Here is a 20,834-nt window from a genome sequence, read left to right on the forward strand (position 1 = left end):
TAATCGCCTGCGCTCACACCGCGCTCCTCCAGAAGCCCCAGGGGCGGGTGCCCCCCTCTCGCCGTCCCCCCCCGCCTCGCTCCATCCCCGGGGGGCTGCCGCCGCCCCGAGCCCCGAGGCTCCCCCCGAGCGGTCCCGCGGCCACGGGGGGCGGGCGGCGCCGCTCCGCCCCGGCCCGCCCCGCCGCCCCCCCGCCGCGTCTCGACAGCATCGCTAAAGATAAGGGCTGCGCGGAGCCGAGCCGAGCCGAGCGGAGAGGGGACGCCGCCGCGGGCCATGGGGCAGAGACGGCGGAGCCCCGGAGCGGCAGAACGGGGCTGTGCCGCCGAGGGGGCGGCGGGCGGCGGTGGCAGTAGTGGCAGCGGTCGCGGCAGCGGTCGCGGACGGCTGGCGGAGTCCTGGCGGCGGCTGAGCTCACGGCGAGGCTCCGCCAAACGCAGCGGAAACTCCGCGCCCGCGCCGCCGGTGAGTGCCCGCGACCCAGGTCGGGGACGGAATCGGGATGGGGGACGGGGCCCCTCGTGAAGCAGGGTGCTTCCCCTGGTGGCGGGGTGGGGGCGGTGTTAGCAAACCTGTTGCCTCTCCTCCGAAAAATCTCACTTTCCTTGCGACTTTGTAGTTATGACAGGCAAAACTCTCCTGTTTTGCAACCCCTTTCCTCCCCGCCCCACCCCCGCTTTTTTTTTTTTTTTCTTTTTCTTTTTTTGTTTCTTTTTCTGTGTGTGAGCGGAGGGTGTTTTCCTAAGTGCAACGCGGAGCGCATCTCCTGGGAGAGCAGCGGCGGCTCCCGGCGGGGCCGCAAAGTAGCGGCTGGAGACTTGTGGCTGCTTTCCTCACGCTGGGAGGGGAGCGGCTGCGCTCTCAGGCACAGTACTTGCAGGCAGATAGACTAACGACGCTCTCTAGGGAACCGGAGGTTTCATCTTGAGAAGGTGTCTTCCTTGGTGGTGTTTCTGCCTTCAGTCAGCCCGGCGGAATGTACAAACAGTCTCTGAGGTGGATGGACAGACATCTTGATGGGGATGCATGCCACAGCATGGATTGCGTCTCAGGAAAATGAACATCTTGGAGAGATATACATGGAAATTGAGAGAATAAATTGGGTAGTAAAGTTGAAGAAAAGAGTGATAGTTATTAGAGTGCTTGATGGTCTCTTTTCTGGTGATCAGGTATCCCAGTGCTAGGTACTGGACTAATGCAGACAAAGATTTTGGATGAACTGCTTACGGTCCAAGTACAACCTCAGTCCTTATGTGCTTACAGTGTTCTGCATTCTAGCTGAAACCTAACTCTCTGAGGTGCAGAACAATGCACCTTGTATGCACAGGTGAAATGTGTTGTTTCAAAAAGAAACAAATATTTATAAGCTTTTGAACTGGAAGGAAGATGCCCACAGGTTGAATGCCAACTGGGGAAATAGCATGAGGGTGAAAAGACCTACAATAGAAAGGATGCCATGGCAACAAGAAAGCATCACAGAAAGTAACAGTATTCTCTTATGGAGGGGGAAGAGGAAGAGAGTTGCATTCACGTGTATCATCCTGCAGATTAAAATACTATAGTTCTTTTTTTTTTTTTTTTTTTTTTTTTTTTCAGAATACATTGACTTTTTTTGGTAGGTACCTTAAGTTATTCCCATGGTCTATCACCAAAACTCATCAGAAACAAGTACAGTGGTACAGTGCAGTTCAGAGGTCTATTTTTAAGGGCTTGTGGAGTTTCCATTGTTTGAAACAGTGGTTCTGGTTGCTTACAGTGGAGATGAATCCTTACTCCTGTCAGAAGGCTGAATGAGATTCAGGTTGCACATGCTTGCCAGATTTGAACAGCTGTATTAGATTAATCATTACATTTCCATATATATATACATTTTTTTTTTTCTGAGTAGATGAGCAATTACTTCCTGACATCTTGTCTAAAGCAATATTAAGGTAGTATATTTATACTACAGGATTTGCATTACACTTAAACTTCTAAATGTTGTAAACTGGAGGACAGGTGGGAGAAGTTGATTATGATTTTTTTTTTTTTTAATATCATTGGCTTTGTGAGTGGACATTGAGTAGTGTCTATTTTGTTAAATTGTGCTCTTCCCTTTTTATAAGAAAGTATAGGATATCTGAAATTCCACCTCACAAAGGCTAATATATTTGACAATGTTTTCTGAAGTGATGCCAGAGCATACTAATCTTTATGTCATTTCCCACCTCCACCTTTCTTGTTCTCAACTCCTTTCCCACCAAATCCATTGAAAAAGTGTAAAAATGTAGTGCAAAATTTTTAGTGTAAAAAAAGTATAAAATTTAAATTACTATGTAATTACCATTACATCCTTCCCACAGCCCTGCCTCCCTGCTTGTGGCTTTTTTTTTTTTTTTTTTTTTTTTCTTTCTCCTGCTGTAACTTCTAATTTCTGCTACAATTTACTTTTTGATGGTTGTCAGTGGGCTAAAGAGACCTTTTGAAGTTCAGTGTTGAAGAGACATAACTAGCACTATGCGCAAGTATTCCTTTGCTGCCTGATCTTGCCTTAATACCATTGTTCTGGGGGCTCAGATGGTTTATCTGATTATTATTATTATCATCATTATTATTATTTTCAAAGGCCTTGTTTTGTTCCCTGTTATTGGTCATCTGGAAACTGGCCAGTAACTGTGGACTTGCTCTCACTCCATAAGCATGCTAGCCTTCTGTAATGTGCCTTATGGGAGGCTGCTACTATGTGCAGATAGCTTTGTATAGGTGAAAGATGATGTAGGTAGTATTTCAGCATATCCTTGAAAATTGAGAATACAATTTCCTTAGATCAGTCTCTGGGGTTTATCCTATACTACAAACTGATTTCTTTAGAAAGGAGATTTATTAAACAAATAAAAATAAAAATAAATGTGGGGTAGCCAGGTGTGTCTTGGTTGTTCTGCATAAATAATCTAATCTGAACATCTTGTAAAGCTATTTAAGTATCTGCGATTTTCTTGTAAGGAATAGAAAATTCTATGTTTTGAAGAACTAATTTCCATCCTGCAAAGACTTGATTTAGACTTTGTCAAATACAGAAGATTTAAAATAGTAATTGCGCATTGTGGTTGGCACTGAGAATAGCTACGTTGTTTTTCTGCATTCTCCGTATCTGTTACAGCGTATAAATATCTGTGTTTTCCAACCTGCCCTTACTTCACATGATTGTAGAACTTGCAGATCTTAACGTCTCATGCTTACTCAATGAAAAAGTAACAAGTCATAACCCTAAAATTATTTTTTTTTAATTATTTTATTTCTTTAATTGCTAATTCATGAAGAATAATTTGTAGTCTTATTTACACAAACATGTCTATGGTTTTGTTTAGCTTGTTTAGTTTTTGAGTGCTTGATATTAGTTCTTGAGCAATGGAGCAGGAGTTGTTTTATTGTCAAGATCTGAGGAAAGGAAGAGTGTTTGAGACAGAAATGATTTGCAAGAGCTAACCTTGGTCAGACCACCTAAAACACAGAAGTGGCTACCTCTGAACTAACTTGCAGCTATTATCTTTGATTATTGTGCACTAGTCCTGGTTACGCTTCAAGTAATGGTATTACACATTAGGAATTTAAAGAATAGCTATTGCCTTAGAAACAAAGGCTTTTATGCTGTTTTCTTCTCTCCGTCATCTGTTTGTGTAACTCTGGAAATGGAAAGCTGAGTGGAACCCCCTGCTCAAGTTGATGAAAGTTTTGCTATTCAAAACAACATGTTTTGAATCATCTTAAATTTTGCCTGTAAAGAGGAATGTCTAGCTTCTATTGAACAAAATATTGAATATGATTTGTACTTTTGTACCTCAAATTGTGTGGTGTTTTTAACCCTTTTTAAATAGGGGCTGAAGAGTATAATGTTCTGGTATATCAAAAAGGGGCTATATGGCAGTTCTGCTGTACAGTTTATGATTACAGCAACATTGACTTTATTCTTTATTGTTCAAAGATATATTACTTTTTGAGATGAATATATATATATATATATATTACTTTTTGAGATTAATTTTCCCACAGGATATTTACAGTAGTTCAGAAACAAAAATAAAAAACGGCAAGTGAGTAATGTATGAAGACAAAAATGTTATTTATTTATTTATTTATTTCTTATTTTTTTATTTTTTTATTTTTTGTGGCAACAATGAAATCACAGCTCTGATTCAGGTCCTGTCCCAGACTGCCAAAATCAGATGGGCCCTATACAAATGATTGGTGGGGAAAATCAGCTATGTTAAGGCAGAGCTAAGCTATAATTACATATGTTTGAGGTTTAGGAAAAACGGATACTGTAGGTGTCACCCTGTAAGTGAAGAGTTGGATTTCAGAGTGACTTAGCATGAAGCAAGTTAGGCAGTCTTGAGGCAAGCTTAGCTTGCCCTAGAAGTTCCAGGTTTGTAAATTCAAGAAATAAGCTATCGTTTTCCTTCTCACCTAGTGTGGCAAACAGCTTTGCCAAGAAGATGGCCAACTTAGTGAGGAGAGCATTAAATGGGAGTGCTGTGAGAGGGCGATTACAGTCCAGCAAGGTGAGAAAAGGGCAAAAAGAAAAAGGTGAAGGGGGTGGAGGGTCATGGAACAAGGCAGAGTTTGGGCATATAAAAACAGGGTCAAAGGACACCCACCTCTGGGGCATGTGTACATTCATACACAGCCTGAAAGCTGAGCAGGAGGGATGAGAACTCATCATATAGTCACAGAGACAACAACATTACTGGGATATCTGGGCAATGGTGGGACAGCTGACGTAACTGGAGAGCTGTGATGGATGGAGACAAGCCCTTCAGGAGAGACAGGCAGGAAGAAAGAGGTCCCCTGGGAAGGAGCAGCTCCAGTGTGTGGGGCTCAGACCTGGTTAAGAACTTGTGGGTCATGTCAGAGGAGCGATCACTAAGCACGATGCTGTGGTGTGAGTGTGATAAAGACCACCAGCTAGGTAAGACAGTAGATGAAGCTTTCCTGACTGGGAATGTCAGGAAATGACTAGACATGTCAGGACACAAACCATCCAGGAGATGGCTGGAGGGAGTCACATGTGACTTCTTGTTATACTAGTACAGGGAAGGACAAACAAGGGAAATGCACAGATCTACAGCTGTACCTACTATTTGCTGACAAAGGTTAGTAATGACAGCTTTTGCTCTGTAGTGATCATGAAACAATGAGGCCAAGTTTCTGAAGGGAAAGAGGGAGGCAGGAGAGTAGCATAGCACAGACCCTGGGCTTTAGGAGAGAAGGTTTTGAGTTATTTAGGGAACTGATATGTGAGATACCATTGGAGACTGTTCTGAAGGGCAGACAAACCCAGGGGAACTTTTCAGCCTTTGAGGAGAGTCTCCTCGATAGTCTTGATACTCAGAAAAACAAGGAGACACGTGGCCAGCCTGGCAAAGCAGTGAAGTCAAGACAAAACTCCACTGTGAAAAGGCAGTGTACAGGATGGGGAAGAATAGCAGTGAAAGAGGAAACAAGAAAAATTGCCCAGGTATGTAGGGGTGCTGTCAGGGAAGCCAAAGCTCAGATGAAATTGATACTTGCAAAATATGTAAAGGGTAGCAACAAGAGATTTACCTCTACATTAGTTGTAGAAGGCTGACAAGGAAAATGTGGATGCATTGAAAGATGGTGTTTGACACCATGAAGTGCTGGTCGGTTATGATCCCAATAAGAAAGGTACTTGGACTGTAAAGTATCATTTAAGATGTTGTTTGAGCTAACAGTATAAACAGAGAAGGTCTTTTGTTCCTTTAGATGGTGGGAACCCCAGGTTAAGCAGCATTAAAAGGCTCTCCAATCTATTTGCAGCACACCACAGAGACCCTGTACACAGAAAAGATTCCACCATTTTGCTTATTCAAGCTATTATAGGATTTTCTGACAATGAAACACCTCTATTCATAATTTCCACAGAAAGGAGAACTTCTTGCTGTAGTGCTAGATAAAGGCAAAGACATGCAAGTGGTGTAATTACTGGTGCTGTGTGGGAGCTGCCTGCAGACTCCTCTCTCACAATTAGTTGGCAGAGTTTATCCTGTTATCAAGGGATTTGTGTAGCGCAACAGTCTGAAAGCCAAACACAGACCTTGGCATATTCAGGTTAATTATTATGTGGATCACTGACTCCTTGATGTGCTGTGGTCTTTCAGTAAGGATCACTACACATGGATAAGAACATACAGTGAACACCAGATAAGGCAGAGGTCCTCACCACCTTCTTTGGCAGACCTTGCTGGTGATGACAGGCTTCTGTACCTAGTGACAAGCTCACCAGGAGAGATTTAGGTTGGATATTAGGAAAAACTTCTTTACCAAAAGGGTTGTTAGGCATTGGAATGGGCTACCAAGGGAAGTGGTTGAGTTACCATCACAGGAGGTCTTTAAAAGATATTTAGATGTAGAGCTTAGTGATACGGTTTAGTGGAGGACTTGTTAGCATTATGTCAGAGGTTGCACTAGGTGATCTTGGAGGTTTCTTCCAACCTAGATGATTCTGTCATTCTGTGAAGCTCAAGGAGGAGAAGACCTCACAGCCAGGGATGGGGGCTGTGGAGCAGGGCTGGTTCAACTGGGAGAAGGGGTGGCTTTGAGGGCATGCAGCAGTAGTCCCAACATCAGGAGGGGACGGAGGAGACATGGCCAGACTTTGCCCAGTGGTTCCTGGCAGGAGACATGGCATGGGCTGAGGCATGAGGGGCTCAGGCTGGAGATGAGGAGAAGCCTTTTCCCCACTAGGACAGCCCAGGCCCGAACAGCCTGGCCTTGGCCTGCTCCTGGGTAGGGGCTGGGTTGGAGACCTCCCCAGGGGCCTGTCAGTCTCTATTACCTTGAGATAGTGCAAATCAACATTGAAAATTCCTCTGAGAATTAATTTTCCAGATACCCAGTAACACATCCAGTAACTCTGATTTAGAGGGACCTGGACAGGCTGGAGATTTGGCAGAGAGGAACCTAATAATGTTCAATATGGGCAAGTGCAAGGTCCTGCACCTTGGGAGGAACCCCAAGCACCACCCCAGGCTGGGGGCTGACCTGCTGAAGAGCAGCTCTGTGGAGAGAGACCTGGGAGTCCTGACGGACAGCAGGCTGACCATGGGTCAGCAACGTGCCCTTGCGGCCAATGAAGTATGCCAACGGTATCTTGGGGTGCATTTGGAAGAGTGTTGCCATCAGGTCAAGAAAGGTGATCCTCCCCCTCTGCTCAGCCCTGGTGAAGCCACAGCTGGAGTATTGTGTCCAGTTCAGGGCTCCCTAGCACAAGAAGGGCATGGAACTACTGGAGCAGGTCCAGAGGAGGGCTACTAAGATGATCAGGAGACTGAAACACCTGTCATGTGAGGAGAGGCTGAAAGAGCTGGGACTGTTTAACCTGGAAAAGAGGAGACTGAGAGGGGATCTTATCAATGTCTATAAATACCTGAAGGGTGTTGGAGGATGGAGCGAGACTCTTCTCAGTGGTGCCTGGTGACAAAACAAGAGGCAACAAGCATACATTGAAACACAGAAAATTCCATCTAAATGTGAGGGGGCACTTCTTTACAGAATCACAGAATTTCTAGGTTGGAAGAGACCTCGAGATCATCGAGTCCAACCTCTGACCTAATGCTAGCAGTCCCCACTAAACCATATCCCTAAGCTCTACATCTAAACGTCTTTTGAAGACTTCCAGGGATGGTGACTCCACCACCTCCCTGGGCAGCCTGTTCCAATGTCTCACAACCCTTTCAGTAAAGAAGTTCTTCCTAACATCTAACCTAACACTCCCCTGGCTCAACTTAAGCCCATTCCCCCTTGTCCTGTCACCAGGCACGTGGGAGAACAGACCAACCCCCACCTCGCTACAGCCTCCCTTGAGGTACCTATAGAGAGCAATAAGGTCGCCCCTGAGCCTCCTCTTCTCCAGGCTGAACAAGCCCAGCTCCCTCAGCCACTCCTCGTAGGACTTGTTCTCCAGGCCCCTCACCAGCTTCGTCGCCCTTCTCTGAACCCGCTCAAGCACCTCGATGTCCTTCTTGTAGTGAGGGGCCCAAAACTGAACACAGTACTCGAGGTGCGGCCTCACCAGAGCTGAGTACAGGGGGACGATCACCTCCCTAGCCCTGCTGGTCACACTGTTTCTTATGCAAGCCAGGATGCTGTTGGCCTTCTTGGCCACCTGAGCACACTGCTGGCTCATATTCGGCTGACTATCCACCATCACTCCCAGGTCCTTCTCTGCCTGGCAGCTCTCCAACCATTCCTCTCCCAGCCTGTAGCTCTGCTTGGGGTTATTGCGCCCCAGGTGCAGGACCCGGCACTTGGCCTTGTTGACCTTCATGCAGTTGATCTCAACCCATCGGTCCAGCCTATCCAGAGTTCAACTGGGAGACTTTACTGTGAGGGTAACACAGCACTGGCACGGGTTGTTCAGAGAGGTTGTAGAATCTCCTTTTCTGGAGATATTCAAAACCTACCTGGATGCAATCCTGTTCAACATGATGTAGGTGACCCTGCTTGGCAGGAGTTTGGACCAGATGATCTCCAGAGGTCCAACATCAACCATTCTGTGATTCTGCAAATCTTAATAGTTTCTTGTAAACATTAGCAGAGTACCAACAATAGTTATCAAAACAAAACAAAACAAAAACAAAAAAAAAAAACCACCACCACCACCAACAACAACAAAAAACCAACAACCAACCAAAAAACACAAACATAATTATAAGCAAAAATATTAGTTCTAGATTAGGCCAGAAATTGCTACAATGGTCTCATTATAACTTAAAATCCAAAGTAGCATTTTGTCTGATGGTTCTGTCCCCACGTCCCCTTTCCTAGGCAGTTACTGGGGACGTGGTGGTCTGGCAAGGGGGTACACCTGTCTGCCCCTTTAGCCCTGCACTCCAGCCCAGCTCCTCTCCCTGCACTGGCTGGAGTATTTAGCTTGCAAGAGCTTGTTAAAAGCAGGTGTCTATTCTTCATCCATTATATTTGTACATAATACTTTTCTGATGGTTTCAATGTCTAGAAAGTATAGCAATAAAAGATCCAATAAAAATAGAAACAATAGGTCTCTGTCAACAGTGTGACTGGGAGGAAAGGCGAGGGCTTGAGTGAACGAAGCCTGCAAGATGTGTCTGCCTGGGCCACAGGTCACACAGCAGTGAGGTACTGCTGTTCACCTCACATCCTAAAATGGATTATAAACAATTTTACTTCTGATCTTATTTTGCCATCATCAGAGGAAAGATGTATTTTTATCATGGATAAAATAAGATAGCAAGTTCTTACTAGCTAAAGGGAGCAGAAATTATTTGCTGAACAAATACTTTGTAATACTTTGTCAAGTATGACAGGTTGAACTTTTGTCTATGTCTACCATTTATTTTGGTTACCAACATTTTATTATTATTATTATTATTATTACTATTATTATTATTATTTATTTATTTATTTATTTTTTAATTTGACATCTATTAAATGCCTTTTCGCTGGAGTGGTGAAAACTGTAAATCTTTCTGCCTGTTTTGTATACTTAATCAAAGTGAATAAACTAGTAGACAACAGTGGAAGAGTTGGCTTCAACCTTTATGGCCTGGGCTGGAAGGGCGTTTATTACTATCCATTCATAGAGAGAACACTTGAAATATCATCTGTCAATTAGTTATGAGATTAAAGATAAATAAATAAAATTCTATAGTACATTGAAGATATTTTGTTTGTTTACTTGTTTGTTTTTAGTGTGTTTCTGTGTACTTTGGATTAACACTTTTGCTAACTTTTTATTATACACTGACTTATTACATATTATTTAACTTTCAATTAATTAAAAAAAAAAAAAAAAAAAAAGAGAGATAACTACTTGTATCTCAGTTTTAAAGCATTATCCTCCACCTCAACATCATATCAGTCTGTTGCCTAGTGTCTCCTTGCTGTGGGCTGCCAATAAAGAAACCTGACAAGAAACTTTTTCCAATAGACTGGTCCTATAAACCTCTCTACACAGCTAATCTTGAGTTTACTCAAGTTTACACCAGTTTAGTGGTGGGTAAAAAAAATAAAATAAAAAATGCTATTCTGTGCATTATTAAGTGCATGTATGGACTAATCTGTTAAATAGTGTGAGGGTTGGACTTCTACATATTAATTTAAGATGATTTTAGGAATCATTTTCTTATCAGAAGTATCCTGAGGAAAATACTTTTTGCCTATTATCATTTTTGTGGAGGATTTTTCTGTTTTGTGCTGTGTTTTGTTAGATTCTGGAAAAAACATGCATAATCCTCTGTTTCTACAGGGTATTGTTAAACTATTTGCTGAATTAAAAGTTTCAGATTCTGGATTTAAACATCTGCAAGAGGTCTAGACTAGACAATCCTCAGAAGTCTTTCCATGCTTACTTATTCTATGACTCTTGAGAACAATGCTCTGAGCAGTGTGTGATGTAATTGAGCCCACTCATCTGTGATACAGGTCATCGTTGAGCTAGGATGTGATTTTTAGCACAGAAGATGAGGAAAACATAGGAAAAAGAAAACCACCACCAAACAGCTATAATGATAACAGATTCTCACTGAAATGATAAAATGGTAGTGGTTAAATCTACTTACACAAGTCTCATCTGTTTTTCTCCCCTGAAGACGTGTTGGGAGGTATTATATTGAAGATAGTATGTCTAAGAAAATACAAGGACAAAATTCATGTTGGTATTTTTCTTTCTCTCTGGGGAAGTAATAGTTATTTGTTATTAATATAAAGTCTGTTCTGTATCTGAAATCAAAGCACATGTATTTCAAAATGAGATGGAAGTTTAATAATTAGAATGATACTGTCAAACTCCATGGGCGAAACTTAAAAGTGATTAATAATTGGGGATAATTTTATGGCATTTACTTCTTTGGGGCCTCATAATTTTTAGATAGTGGCTGACCTTTTTTAATAGGAGACGGATTTCAAATTGAACATCTGGAATCAATAGACATCTTTTAAAATCTTGAGTACCTCTAATTGTATGATGTGAACAATCTACTATTCTTAGAGTTGGTATTGCGGAGATGTTGGTTTCTCTGTCTACCTCCCAGAAAACAGGCCTCTGAAATCTTGCTTTCTTGTAGTTCCAAATCTATTACCAATTCTGTAAACTTCCTTGGCTTTTGTCTGAAAATACTGTATTTCTTTAAAAATACAACAACAACAAAAAAAAAGTTTTAAATTATGAGAAATAAAGAAAGGAGAAATGAAAACTTATTTTCTTTTGCCTTCTTCAGTCTCTTTTGCAGATGAGATCTGTGTAGGTTTTTTTTTTTTTTTTTTTTTTGATGTGATATGATTTTATTTATTTTTTTTTTCCCCACTGTAGGAAAGATGAGGCTTTTGGAATTCATCCAAAGGAATATTCACTGGGATATTCTTTTATTCATCACAACATAATACAGAGAAGTACTTCTCAATGTACTTGAGATGATACTATCAGTTAAGAACACGACAGATTTTTAGACATAAATTGCACTTGTTAGTCTAACACTGACTAGAAAGTGATATAACTATCCTATTGTAACCCATTTGCTGTGTTTGCAGCTAAAAGCAACACTTTAGAGACACACAGCTATTTCTTCTGCTGAAGCAGCACTTCAATAATACTTTCACAAAAACTGCTCATTTAGAGTTCTACCTTCAAAATAGAAATAATAATAATAATAAAAAAAAACAAAAAACATTATTTTCCACTACAGGAAGGTTTCTTTTGTCCCTCCTATATTCCCTTAGCTTTTAATTAATATGCTTACTTTAATGACATAATGGAAGTTTTGTGTAGAGAATAATAGAATACAAAGGAGGTGAGCTCCCATTGCAACTTGAAGTTTCCCATGAATTATAAAGAAGCTGTCTTGTTATAAAAACCTCTGAAACAGGGGTGCAAGGAAAAAAAAAAAGGTTAAATAAACAAGAAAATGAAAACTCTCTGCCTTTTATTGCCAGACATTTAAGTCCTTGTTCTCTGGAAACAAAGTATAATGAGAAAAAATATCTGACAGTAATGGGCTAATTCATTATAGCTTTATAATACATCCTTATTTCTCATTATTTCCCCTGAATGGAATTTGCATGTTGCTTACTGTGACTACTTTTTCAGCATTTAACTCGTTATCTTTTTATGAACACACATGGAAAAGTATTTATTTTTAGTTGCTGAACTGGTTTATAGACCAGGAAAAATTAAGATCTTGAGATGACAGGTGAAGCATCACTGATGTCAGAGTATTTATGCTTAATTCTATTATAAGTTTATGTTCAAGAACAAAAGAACGGAAAAAAAAAAGTGTTTATATTTTGTTCAAGAAAAAAAAAGTATGGGAAAATACTGGGAAAATGTAATATTGTAATATTACATTAAAATGTAATTAAAATGTAATATAAATAATGGGAAAATGTAGCCTGGAAAATTGAAATTGTTTTCTTGTTGAAAAATTTGAAAGAGACTGTGATATATTTCAATATTTGTTCTCATTTTTCTTTTAATTTTGAAGAATTATTATGGAGAGTCCAAATCTGCAGTAACTTTAATTCTCTCTCTCTTTTTTTTTCTTTTCTTTTCTTTTTTCTCCTCCAGTGCCTTCCTGTTACACAATTCCTAGACATCAGAAGTACTTTGCTATGAGATGTGCTCTTGGGAATTGTGTTATAGGTCCCTCAAGAGACAGGCATACAAAAAGGAGTTTGAAACAGATAGAAAAGGAAATGCAGTCATTGCATGTGTTTATATGACTTAGAATTTTTGAAATGTCTGATGGGAAGCTCTGCATCTCAAAAATTTGTCCGTGGAAATGAGTAAGGCCATACTTGGTAATAAAACTTGGGAAAATAGAGCTACTGAAGCAACAAGGCAGACAAGAAAAAGAGCTTTGAATTAAATTAATGAAGAAGATGGGTGCAGTGAGGTCCACCTTGCAAAGGTGAGCATATCTGTTCTCCCACTCAGTTATCAAAATTGTGACAGGATTTGATTTGATTCAATATAGCTGTATTGAAGATGCTCATCCTTTTTTTTTTTTTTTTTTTTTTTTTTTTTTTTTGTGTCATATTTTCATTTTAAAAATATATATCCTTAGAACTTAGGTATTAGAGTTATCATAAAATATCCTGATATCTGTCAATCTTTTACATTGACAATAGAATAACATAGATTTTGTTAATACAATTTAGTAAATATTGTATTTACAATTCTGTAAATACAATTTAGTCAGAATTCAAGCTTTCAGCTTGTGTAGACCAGGACTACTAAACTCTGATATGTTCCTGAATATTTGAAGTTGGTGGAACCTGCCCTAGTGCTGGGCATATGAAACTATTAAATAGAAGAATGCAAAAGCCTAGGGATAATATAAAGGTTTTAATATGCTGCAGTCTGAAAATTAATTCCTACAAGCCATTAGGAAAGCAAGCTTCAGTTATGTGTGTCCTTTGGCAGTGGATTTGACAACCTAATTAAAACTCTCTTATGGGAGAGATTTTGGTACCTCTCTGAGGTACAAAAAGACTTCAGAGATGTCCTGTTTCACGCTATTGCATCAATCAAGTTATGATGCAAGAACAGCAATAATTATTTGTGCCTGTTTGTTACTGTGCAGATGCCAGTTTGTGTTCCAAGTAGGGTGGAACTTCTCAGACTGCAGAATAAATTGGTGAAAACCTAAGCTAATTAAAAAATATGCAGAATACAATATGTGAATCACTGTTTACAATGTTCTTGTAAATGATGGCATGGTAGAAAACAGGTGTTTCATTAACTGAGACACAGTGCTATTGATTACTCACAGAAGGATATTGTTCAAAATCTCATTGACAAATTTCCTTCTTATAGTTGATTAACAGATTCCCAAATAAGGGATGAATTTTGAATTATTAAGGAAATAATGGTTTTTGTTCATCAAATGTTTTTGTCATTGATATGAACAAGATGCTTCTAGGCTACAGAGATACTGTTTTGGATTTTTTTTCAGTACAGTCAAAAATTGCTGCAAAAATTGCTGCAATCACTGCTGCAGACCAAGTAAATAATGGCTATGAGATATAAACTGAAGTTGCTACTTGCACCTCTGCAATCTACTGGATGTTGTATTATAATCTGGTTGTGGTACCTCAAGCGGGGAACCAAAGCAAAGAGGGAACTCTACAAAAATGTCGTGATTTGCCTTAGCTCTCTGTTCAGTTTTATAAAAGGGACAATAATGTTAACGACGAACATCTTTGCTGGTGCATTCTTTTGGAGGGGTTTCTCATTTAAAGAGGTGCTTGAGGTGCATCTCGTCATCAAGAGATGCTTGAACCCTTTAAAGATCTCTATCTGCTGAGACTTGATTGGCTTAAGAAAATACGAAGTTTATGCAGTTTCTGTAGATTGCTCTTTCCACTCACTTAAGTAATCATTGTTTCTCTTGTGGCCATCATAAGAGCTTTGTCCCACTCTTCCTGCTTCTTCAGCTGTGGGACTCAAAGAACCTTCCCAAGTCTAGTTTCCCTTTTCAGAGCTCACTGAATCTGAAGATGTCTTGGAAGTCAGGGGTTTATTTGTGTGTGTCTTCCCTGCACTGTCCTCATATTTGTGTGTGTTAACTGTGTATTCTTCCCCTCAACAGAAACGTTATTTAATGCAGTGACTAGTATCTCTATGCACATATTTCTCTTCCATCTCCAAATTAATACATATATATATAAGTGTAATATATATAAATATGTAAAATCTTGAGAGATGATTCACAAGAATGTGTTTATATTGAGCTATTTTGGGAGAATGAGCTGAAGTACTATTCTACTGAAAAGCATCAATGGTCTCTTCCCACTTTTTCATTGGGTCTGGATCTGTGGACAAGTACCGGCTGCTCAAAACCATGATTCTGTGCAACAGTTAATTCCCTGTCTCCTACCTTCTATTATTCCTTTGATTCCCACATCCTTTCCTCATTTGTTTCTCCTTAGGAACAGCAGTGTAGTTAATATTATGATACTGGTTCTGTTGCATAGTTCTTTGTGAATCAGGTGAGTTGTAGCATGGGCTGAAGACCAGTGCTGAAAAAAAAAAACAAAAAAACCAGCCTGCTAGAATTGGAAGGGCTAGGGGAAACATCTGGTGCTTCTCTAGATTCATGGGTCTTGTGACAAACAAACAAATAAATAAATAAATAAATTATGTTGAAGCAAGGCTTAACAAACGTTAAGCCTTTTATATGTATATATGTATACATGAGTCTGATTTTTCTTTTCCTTTTTATTTATTTATTTTTTATTTTTTAAGACTTCTGGCAAAAGTTAAAAAAATGTCATAGTGAATTTTTATAATGACATTTCCGAGACTATTTCCAACTGCTTTCTTGATATTATAATGCAATAGTGAGATGATTCAGATGCCTGGACAGAGACTGAGATGGTCTCTGATATGAGCTAGCCTCATAGTACATGTTATATAATGTCGTGATTTTGAGGGTATTCTTCAGTCTCCTGCTAAAAGTACCAGATGTATTTCTTTTGCATAAAGTTTAAAATATTTTCAATTTCATGGAAAAGTGACTTGAAAATAAAATAAAACAACAACAACAGCAAACAATCAAAAAAAAACAAACAAAACAAAACAAAAAAAAATGCAGTCTTGTTGTTTTCCTCCCTCTCTCCTTCCCTTCTTTCCCTTTAGTTAATACAGCACTAGAAAGCTATAGCTATTTGTGCCTCCTGTGCTAATCACCTTACTGAGTATGATATGGTCATCATAGGCAGTTAGCAAGATCACAGTTTATTGCTAGAAGCTTGGGTACATTCCACTAATATCTGCTTATCTCATTGCAGAATTTATTGTACTGCATGGAACACTTTTAGTCAAACAAGAAAAGTTGAGGCTATTTCAATGTTGCAGTGATCTGACTACATTAAATGCCAATAGCTTTATAAACTGATCTAGTACACTGGGAATATGATCTCAAAATCATTGTGTGAAGTGTTTTCTTTATTCAACTCGTTAATGTTAGAATATAAGCTGCTGTAATTTCCAAGCCACTGGATTTCTTCATAGGTACAGTAGGGGACCTATTGATTTTCAAAGCATATTATGAACAATATAGTAGTATGTTTGTGTGGAATTCAAAGCAAATATGATGAAAAATATAACCTTAGTTGAAACACTTAAACTGTATTTGCTGCTTGACTTTTTCATCTCTAAGAAACCTAATTGCTTTTCACATTTAAATTCAATCTTTGTACAGTTACCATTATACTTTTAGACATTGATATTGTCTCTCTTCTTACATAATAAATAAACTTCAAATATAAAAATCCAAAGAGTCCTGTAACAGTCAAGACAATTAGGGTACAAATGTTTCAAAAGTATGTAGGACTTAATTAAAAAAGAAGTGCTTCAATAAAAAGTCACTCAGTATTTACTGACGCTAGTATTTCATTTGTAGCCTTAGAAATATTTAGTACAGAATTATCCATTGACTGCAACCAATTTGCAAATGCCAACAGAAGGAAACAAAATGCAATAAATCTGTTCTCAACACTTAGTTAGATCTGCCCTTTCAAAAAAAAATGTGCTATAACTTTTGGAAAATAAAAGAAACATAAAAAATTAATCTCTGTGAAAGGCACCTCACATCACCATTCTTTTTTCTCTGCACAAAGAGGACTGGAATATTTGTTTAATATAGTCATCCACTTCCCAGACTTATTGTGGAACATGTCTGGAGAACATTAACAATGAAATATTGAAAACTTTGATTACTATTGCAGAAAAATACAAAATGTAGACAGGCTACATTCTACGTATTACAGCAAGTGAACTTAGAAATGGAAATTTGTACTTAAAAAGTAGTACCCAATGTGCTTTCTAAGTCAAATATTAATTTAGACTCTTCAACTCTACATTGTAGAACTCTTTATGGTAGAACGAAACTAATGATAGAAGGAATCTGTGCAGAAGTATACATGATGACTTTTGTATATCACAGATATTCAAATGTAAGTACATTTGACAGTATCACATGAGAACTGCTTAACAAGTATAGACATATAAAGTTAGATTATAGCTCTTAGTAATAAGTCATTTTGTTTCAACATTGTTTGTGAATAACTCCTGTCTGGAAAATAAATCTTGATCAAAGTTCTCTGGCAGAGGGTAAAGGCTCACAATAGCTTGGAAAATCTACATGGGTGAAAAACTTAGCCATCTGAGTTTCAAGGGAATTATGTTAAGAACCTTGTGTGCAGAATATGGTTTGAAAAGACTTTCCCTGTCATTTCTTCTGAATAGTTTGCTTTTAAGAGTGGTCTAGAGGTGCTGGCGTTCTGCAGAGCTTTGTTAAATTTTCAGTTAGGCTTGGGATATTCTCAGATGTTAGTGGTTGATGTAATGAAGTTGTGTGTGTGGTCACTGTAACTCTTGATTTAACCTGAATACCTCAGGCTCCTGTTGCATGTTATCATCTCCACAAAGTCATTCTGATGTAGCACTTAAAGAATTCTGATTCTTCTTCCATGTACTCAATGTGATATTAAAAGTCACTTGGGCTGTCTTTGCTTAACCAGGTGGAAGTGGAACATAAGCATGGTATGTCGGTGACTAGGCAAAATGTAAAAGGACCTAAACAGTCAGAAGACAGAAGCCCAAAAATTACTTGCCATTTCTGGTCTCAGCTATGTTTTATGTTCTAACAGTACAAAGTCTATTTTATACAAAATTTGACCCTGTCATATTTATTAATCCTGGAAATATATTAGATGTATAGTGAATGCTTGGAGCTATTCTAGATAACCAAGAGACCTATGGCTGGTGCACAAGACTATGAGATAAATGCAGTTTAGGCATGTCCTTTGGTCTTGGATGTACCCAGTAACAATATACATGTGAGTAAGAAAAAAATTTCTTATAATTTCCCAGTTCACGTATAACCGTACAATGAAGATTTGGCAAATTTATAGCTGTTCGTCATTCTAACAACTATGCTGTGATTCAGCTTAGACCCAAGAGCTCACTTGCACAAGCATATTTTGGTCTGCTTGGAAGCTTAATTTAAGTAAACACCTTCCAAATTTACAGAATTCCTTTTTAGGGATTTGCTGGATATCAGCTGCTGAGAGCCTGTTTAATGTAGACAAAAATTTAACTACTTGTGCTTACTAGTATTAGAAACTGTAGTTTTATGGAAAAGTTAATAGAAACTCTTCTGACTTAATATCAGTTCTAAGAGAACAAAAATTTTAAGCACTTTTTTTTTTTTTTAATTTTTGGGACTAACTTTGCCTCTTTCCCTGACAAACTTCTTTGTGTTGTTCAACAGAAATCTTTAAGGGATCAGCTATAGATTTTGAAGTCTGTTTATGCTTTCTGGTCCAGTGGTCTCCCCTGAAGCCAATGGGAGACTATTATTCACTGAAAGTATGGAAGCTGCCTGCTGGATTTCTCTGTCTGCTTCCCCATTAATTTAAGCACTACATTATGTCCCTTCCTTAATTGTATTGATCTCCAATTTAAAAGCAGTTGGGCATTTTACATCTAGCAGTTAGCAATTAGTTTCCTCAGTTCTGGTTTAAATTTATTCACGGCCTTTTGTTTTGTTTTGTTTTTCTGTATTTGTATGTGGTTTTGTTTTGTTATCAGTCAAATCAAAACCAGGATGAGATAAGTTTGTCCTGTTTGTGTTATTAGTAAGCAACAGGTAGGAGCTAACCAAGCTCTCCACTTCAAACTTTGTCCTTCAACAGCCCTTCTCAACAGAGAACTAAGCAAATTTATTAAATATATTTATACATGTATATTATGTGTGTATGTGTATATATATATATATATATATATATATATATATAGGAGCTGCTGAAGAACTCCAAAATTACTTTCTTTACTGGAAGTATCTTTCCTGATTTTATCCTAAGATGCTGTGGTTTATAGTCTTACCACCTAATTCGTTTTGTCATTTAAGTGTTAAGTATATGGTATTGTATTTTTTACTATGAAATGATCTTACTGTTGAATGACATGGATAAGTCCTACAGGTATTTCTTTGTGTGACTGGTGCTTTCCAAAAATTCTGTCATTGATAAATGTGATTACTGGTAAACAAAAACAATGGAGTTTGTTTTGATAAAGGCAACTAATGAAGCTGTGGAACAAGACTGGCCTCTGGAATGATTCATGAAGATCTCTTCTAGTTACCTCCCCCTTGTCTGATATATTTCTATTCTTAGCTACCCTTTCATGTGCCTTTTTTGACTTTTTTTAATAGTCTTATTCTCTCATAGTTTATCAAATCCCTTGCTCTGTTGCACTGTAGCAAATGTTTTATTAAAGTCAAAACACATAAAATTTACTACACTTTGTTCAGAAGTCTGGCACTCTTTATCTAAGGAGGCTGTTTGGTCCATCTGACGTGTTCTTCTTTTGCCAAGTGTCCTAAAACTTTTAGTCCTAAACATATTGGAAACAACTAGCTGCTCTTTCTGCAGGAAAAAAAAAAAAAAAAAAAAAAAAAAAAACTTTTTCTGTATGAAAACTTTAGGGATTTATATATTTATATTTTTATTTGTTTATTTATTGGATATTTGGGAGGCTCAGGAAGACAATGAATTGTACTGACAGCTAACAGCATTCCTGAAGGAATTTAGTCCTGCACTTAGAAGGACAGCACCTAACTGTTTTACAGAAGTGTAATGCTATTAAATAAAAGAACCAGGGAGGTTAGACAAGAATGAGGTATGGCATTTATGTTGTCCAAGAAGCCTTTTGATTGCCATTTGCATTAAAGTGTCTACAGACTCCCACATACATGCATCTTTTCTCTTGATTCCTCTTCTTCCAATGAAACAAGTTATAATTCAAAAAATAGTCTTGAAACCTGACATGTATTTGGCTTGAATAAACCGTGCCATTACATAAAATGCCAGACTTTTTGTAAAGGCAGACACCATCATTTCTGATGCAAGTTTGACAATTTAGATGAATCTGCATTCTGAAACAAAGGCAGTGAGTTCTGAATACATTTGACAAATAAATTCTGCTAGCAGAGGATGACTCCCATCCTGTCTTTTGGGACAGATCTTGCTTTCTGTTTTGAGGTCTCCTGGAAAGATAACAGTATCATTCTGGTCAGGGAGACTGAGAAAGGAGTTTGCGATGGGGTCAGTTGAAAGACCTCAGAATGGGAGAGCTGAACCTTCCATACGGCAAAGGAGGTCTATGTGCACAAGGTAAAGAGAGAAGCCTTGCCAGAGAATTATGACAATAATTGAACAACATCAAAGATCAGTATGTGGACAAGACCTTGGTATGTGGATCTGGAAAAACATGCATCCACCTTGAAATGACTTGTGTGATGTGATTTAGATGCTGCAGAGGATACTGTTTGATACCTTTGAGGGTGCACTGCGTATATCTAAACCATTTCCACAGGCCTATCCTTCAGAATTGACATACTTTTTTTTTTTTTTTTTTTTTTGTTAAGAAGTTTGGCCACATCAGAATTGTGGAGCCAGATGCAATGTTTTAGCCATACTGCTTCTTTTTTACTGAATAGTGACAATCATTTGATGGTATCTTGTATTTTATTTTTATGTAATATTTCAAAATCTCCATTAAAAAACACAAGGAACATCCAAATGACAAATATATATATAAAAAAAAAAAAAGTCTTTTTTAGTCCATAAATACATAACAAACTATATTGTTTACTGTTCTTTGGCCTTATTAAAACTGCTTTGTTTTACCAGAGGAGAGAAAGCAAGGTAGCTGCTTCACTGCTGTTGACTGGGTAGGATGTTGCACATGCCTTACCACCTTCCACTTCAGGAAGATGCCAAGATTGAGGACTTGC

General features: G+C 38.6%; 1 protein-coding gene across 1 annotated transcript in view; it reads left to right on the forward strand.

Moving 5' to 3' along the window:
- Window positions 1-276: 276 nt before the first annotated feature.
- Window positions 277-20,834, forward strand: part of TRPM3 (transient receptor potential cation channel subfamily M member 3) — a gene marked incomplete at both ends in the record, with an annotated part of 350,930 nt that continues 330,372 nt past the window's right edge. The window contains one exon of the mRNA XM_084305567.1: window positions 277-465. Coding sequence (XP_084161693.1) covers window positions 277-465 — 189 coding nt within the window. The remainder of the gene's footprint in view (window positions 466-20,834) is intronic.

Source organism: Netta rufina, assembly GCF_964035555.1.
Source record: "Netta rufina genome assembly, chromosome: Z".
In the NCBI taxonomy this organism is placed as follows: domain Eukaryota; kingdom Metazoa; phylum Chordata; class Aves; order Anseriformes; family Anatidae; genus Netta; species Netta rufina.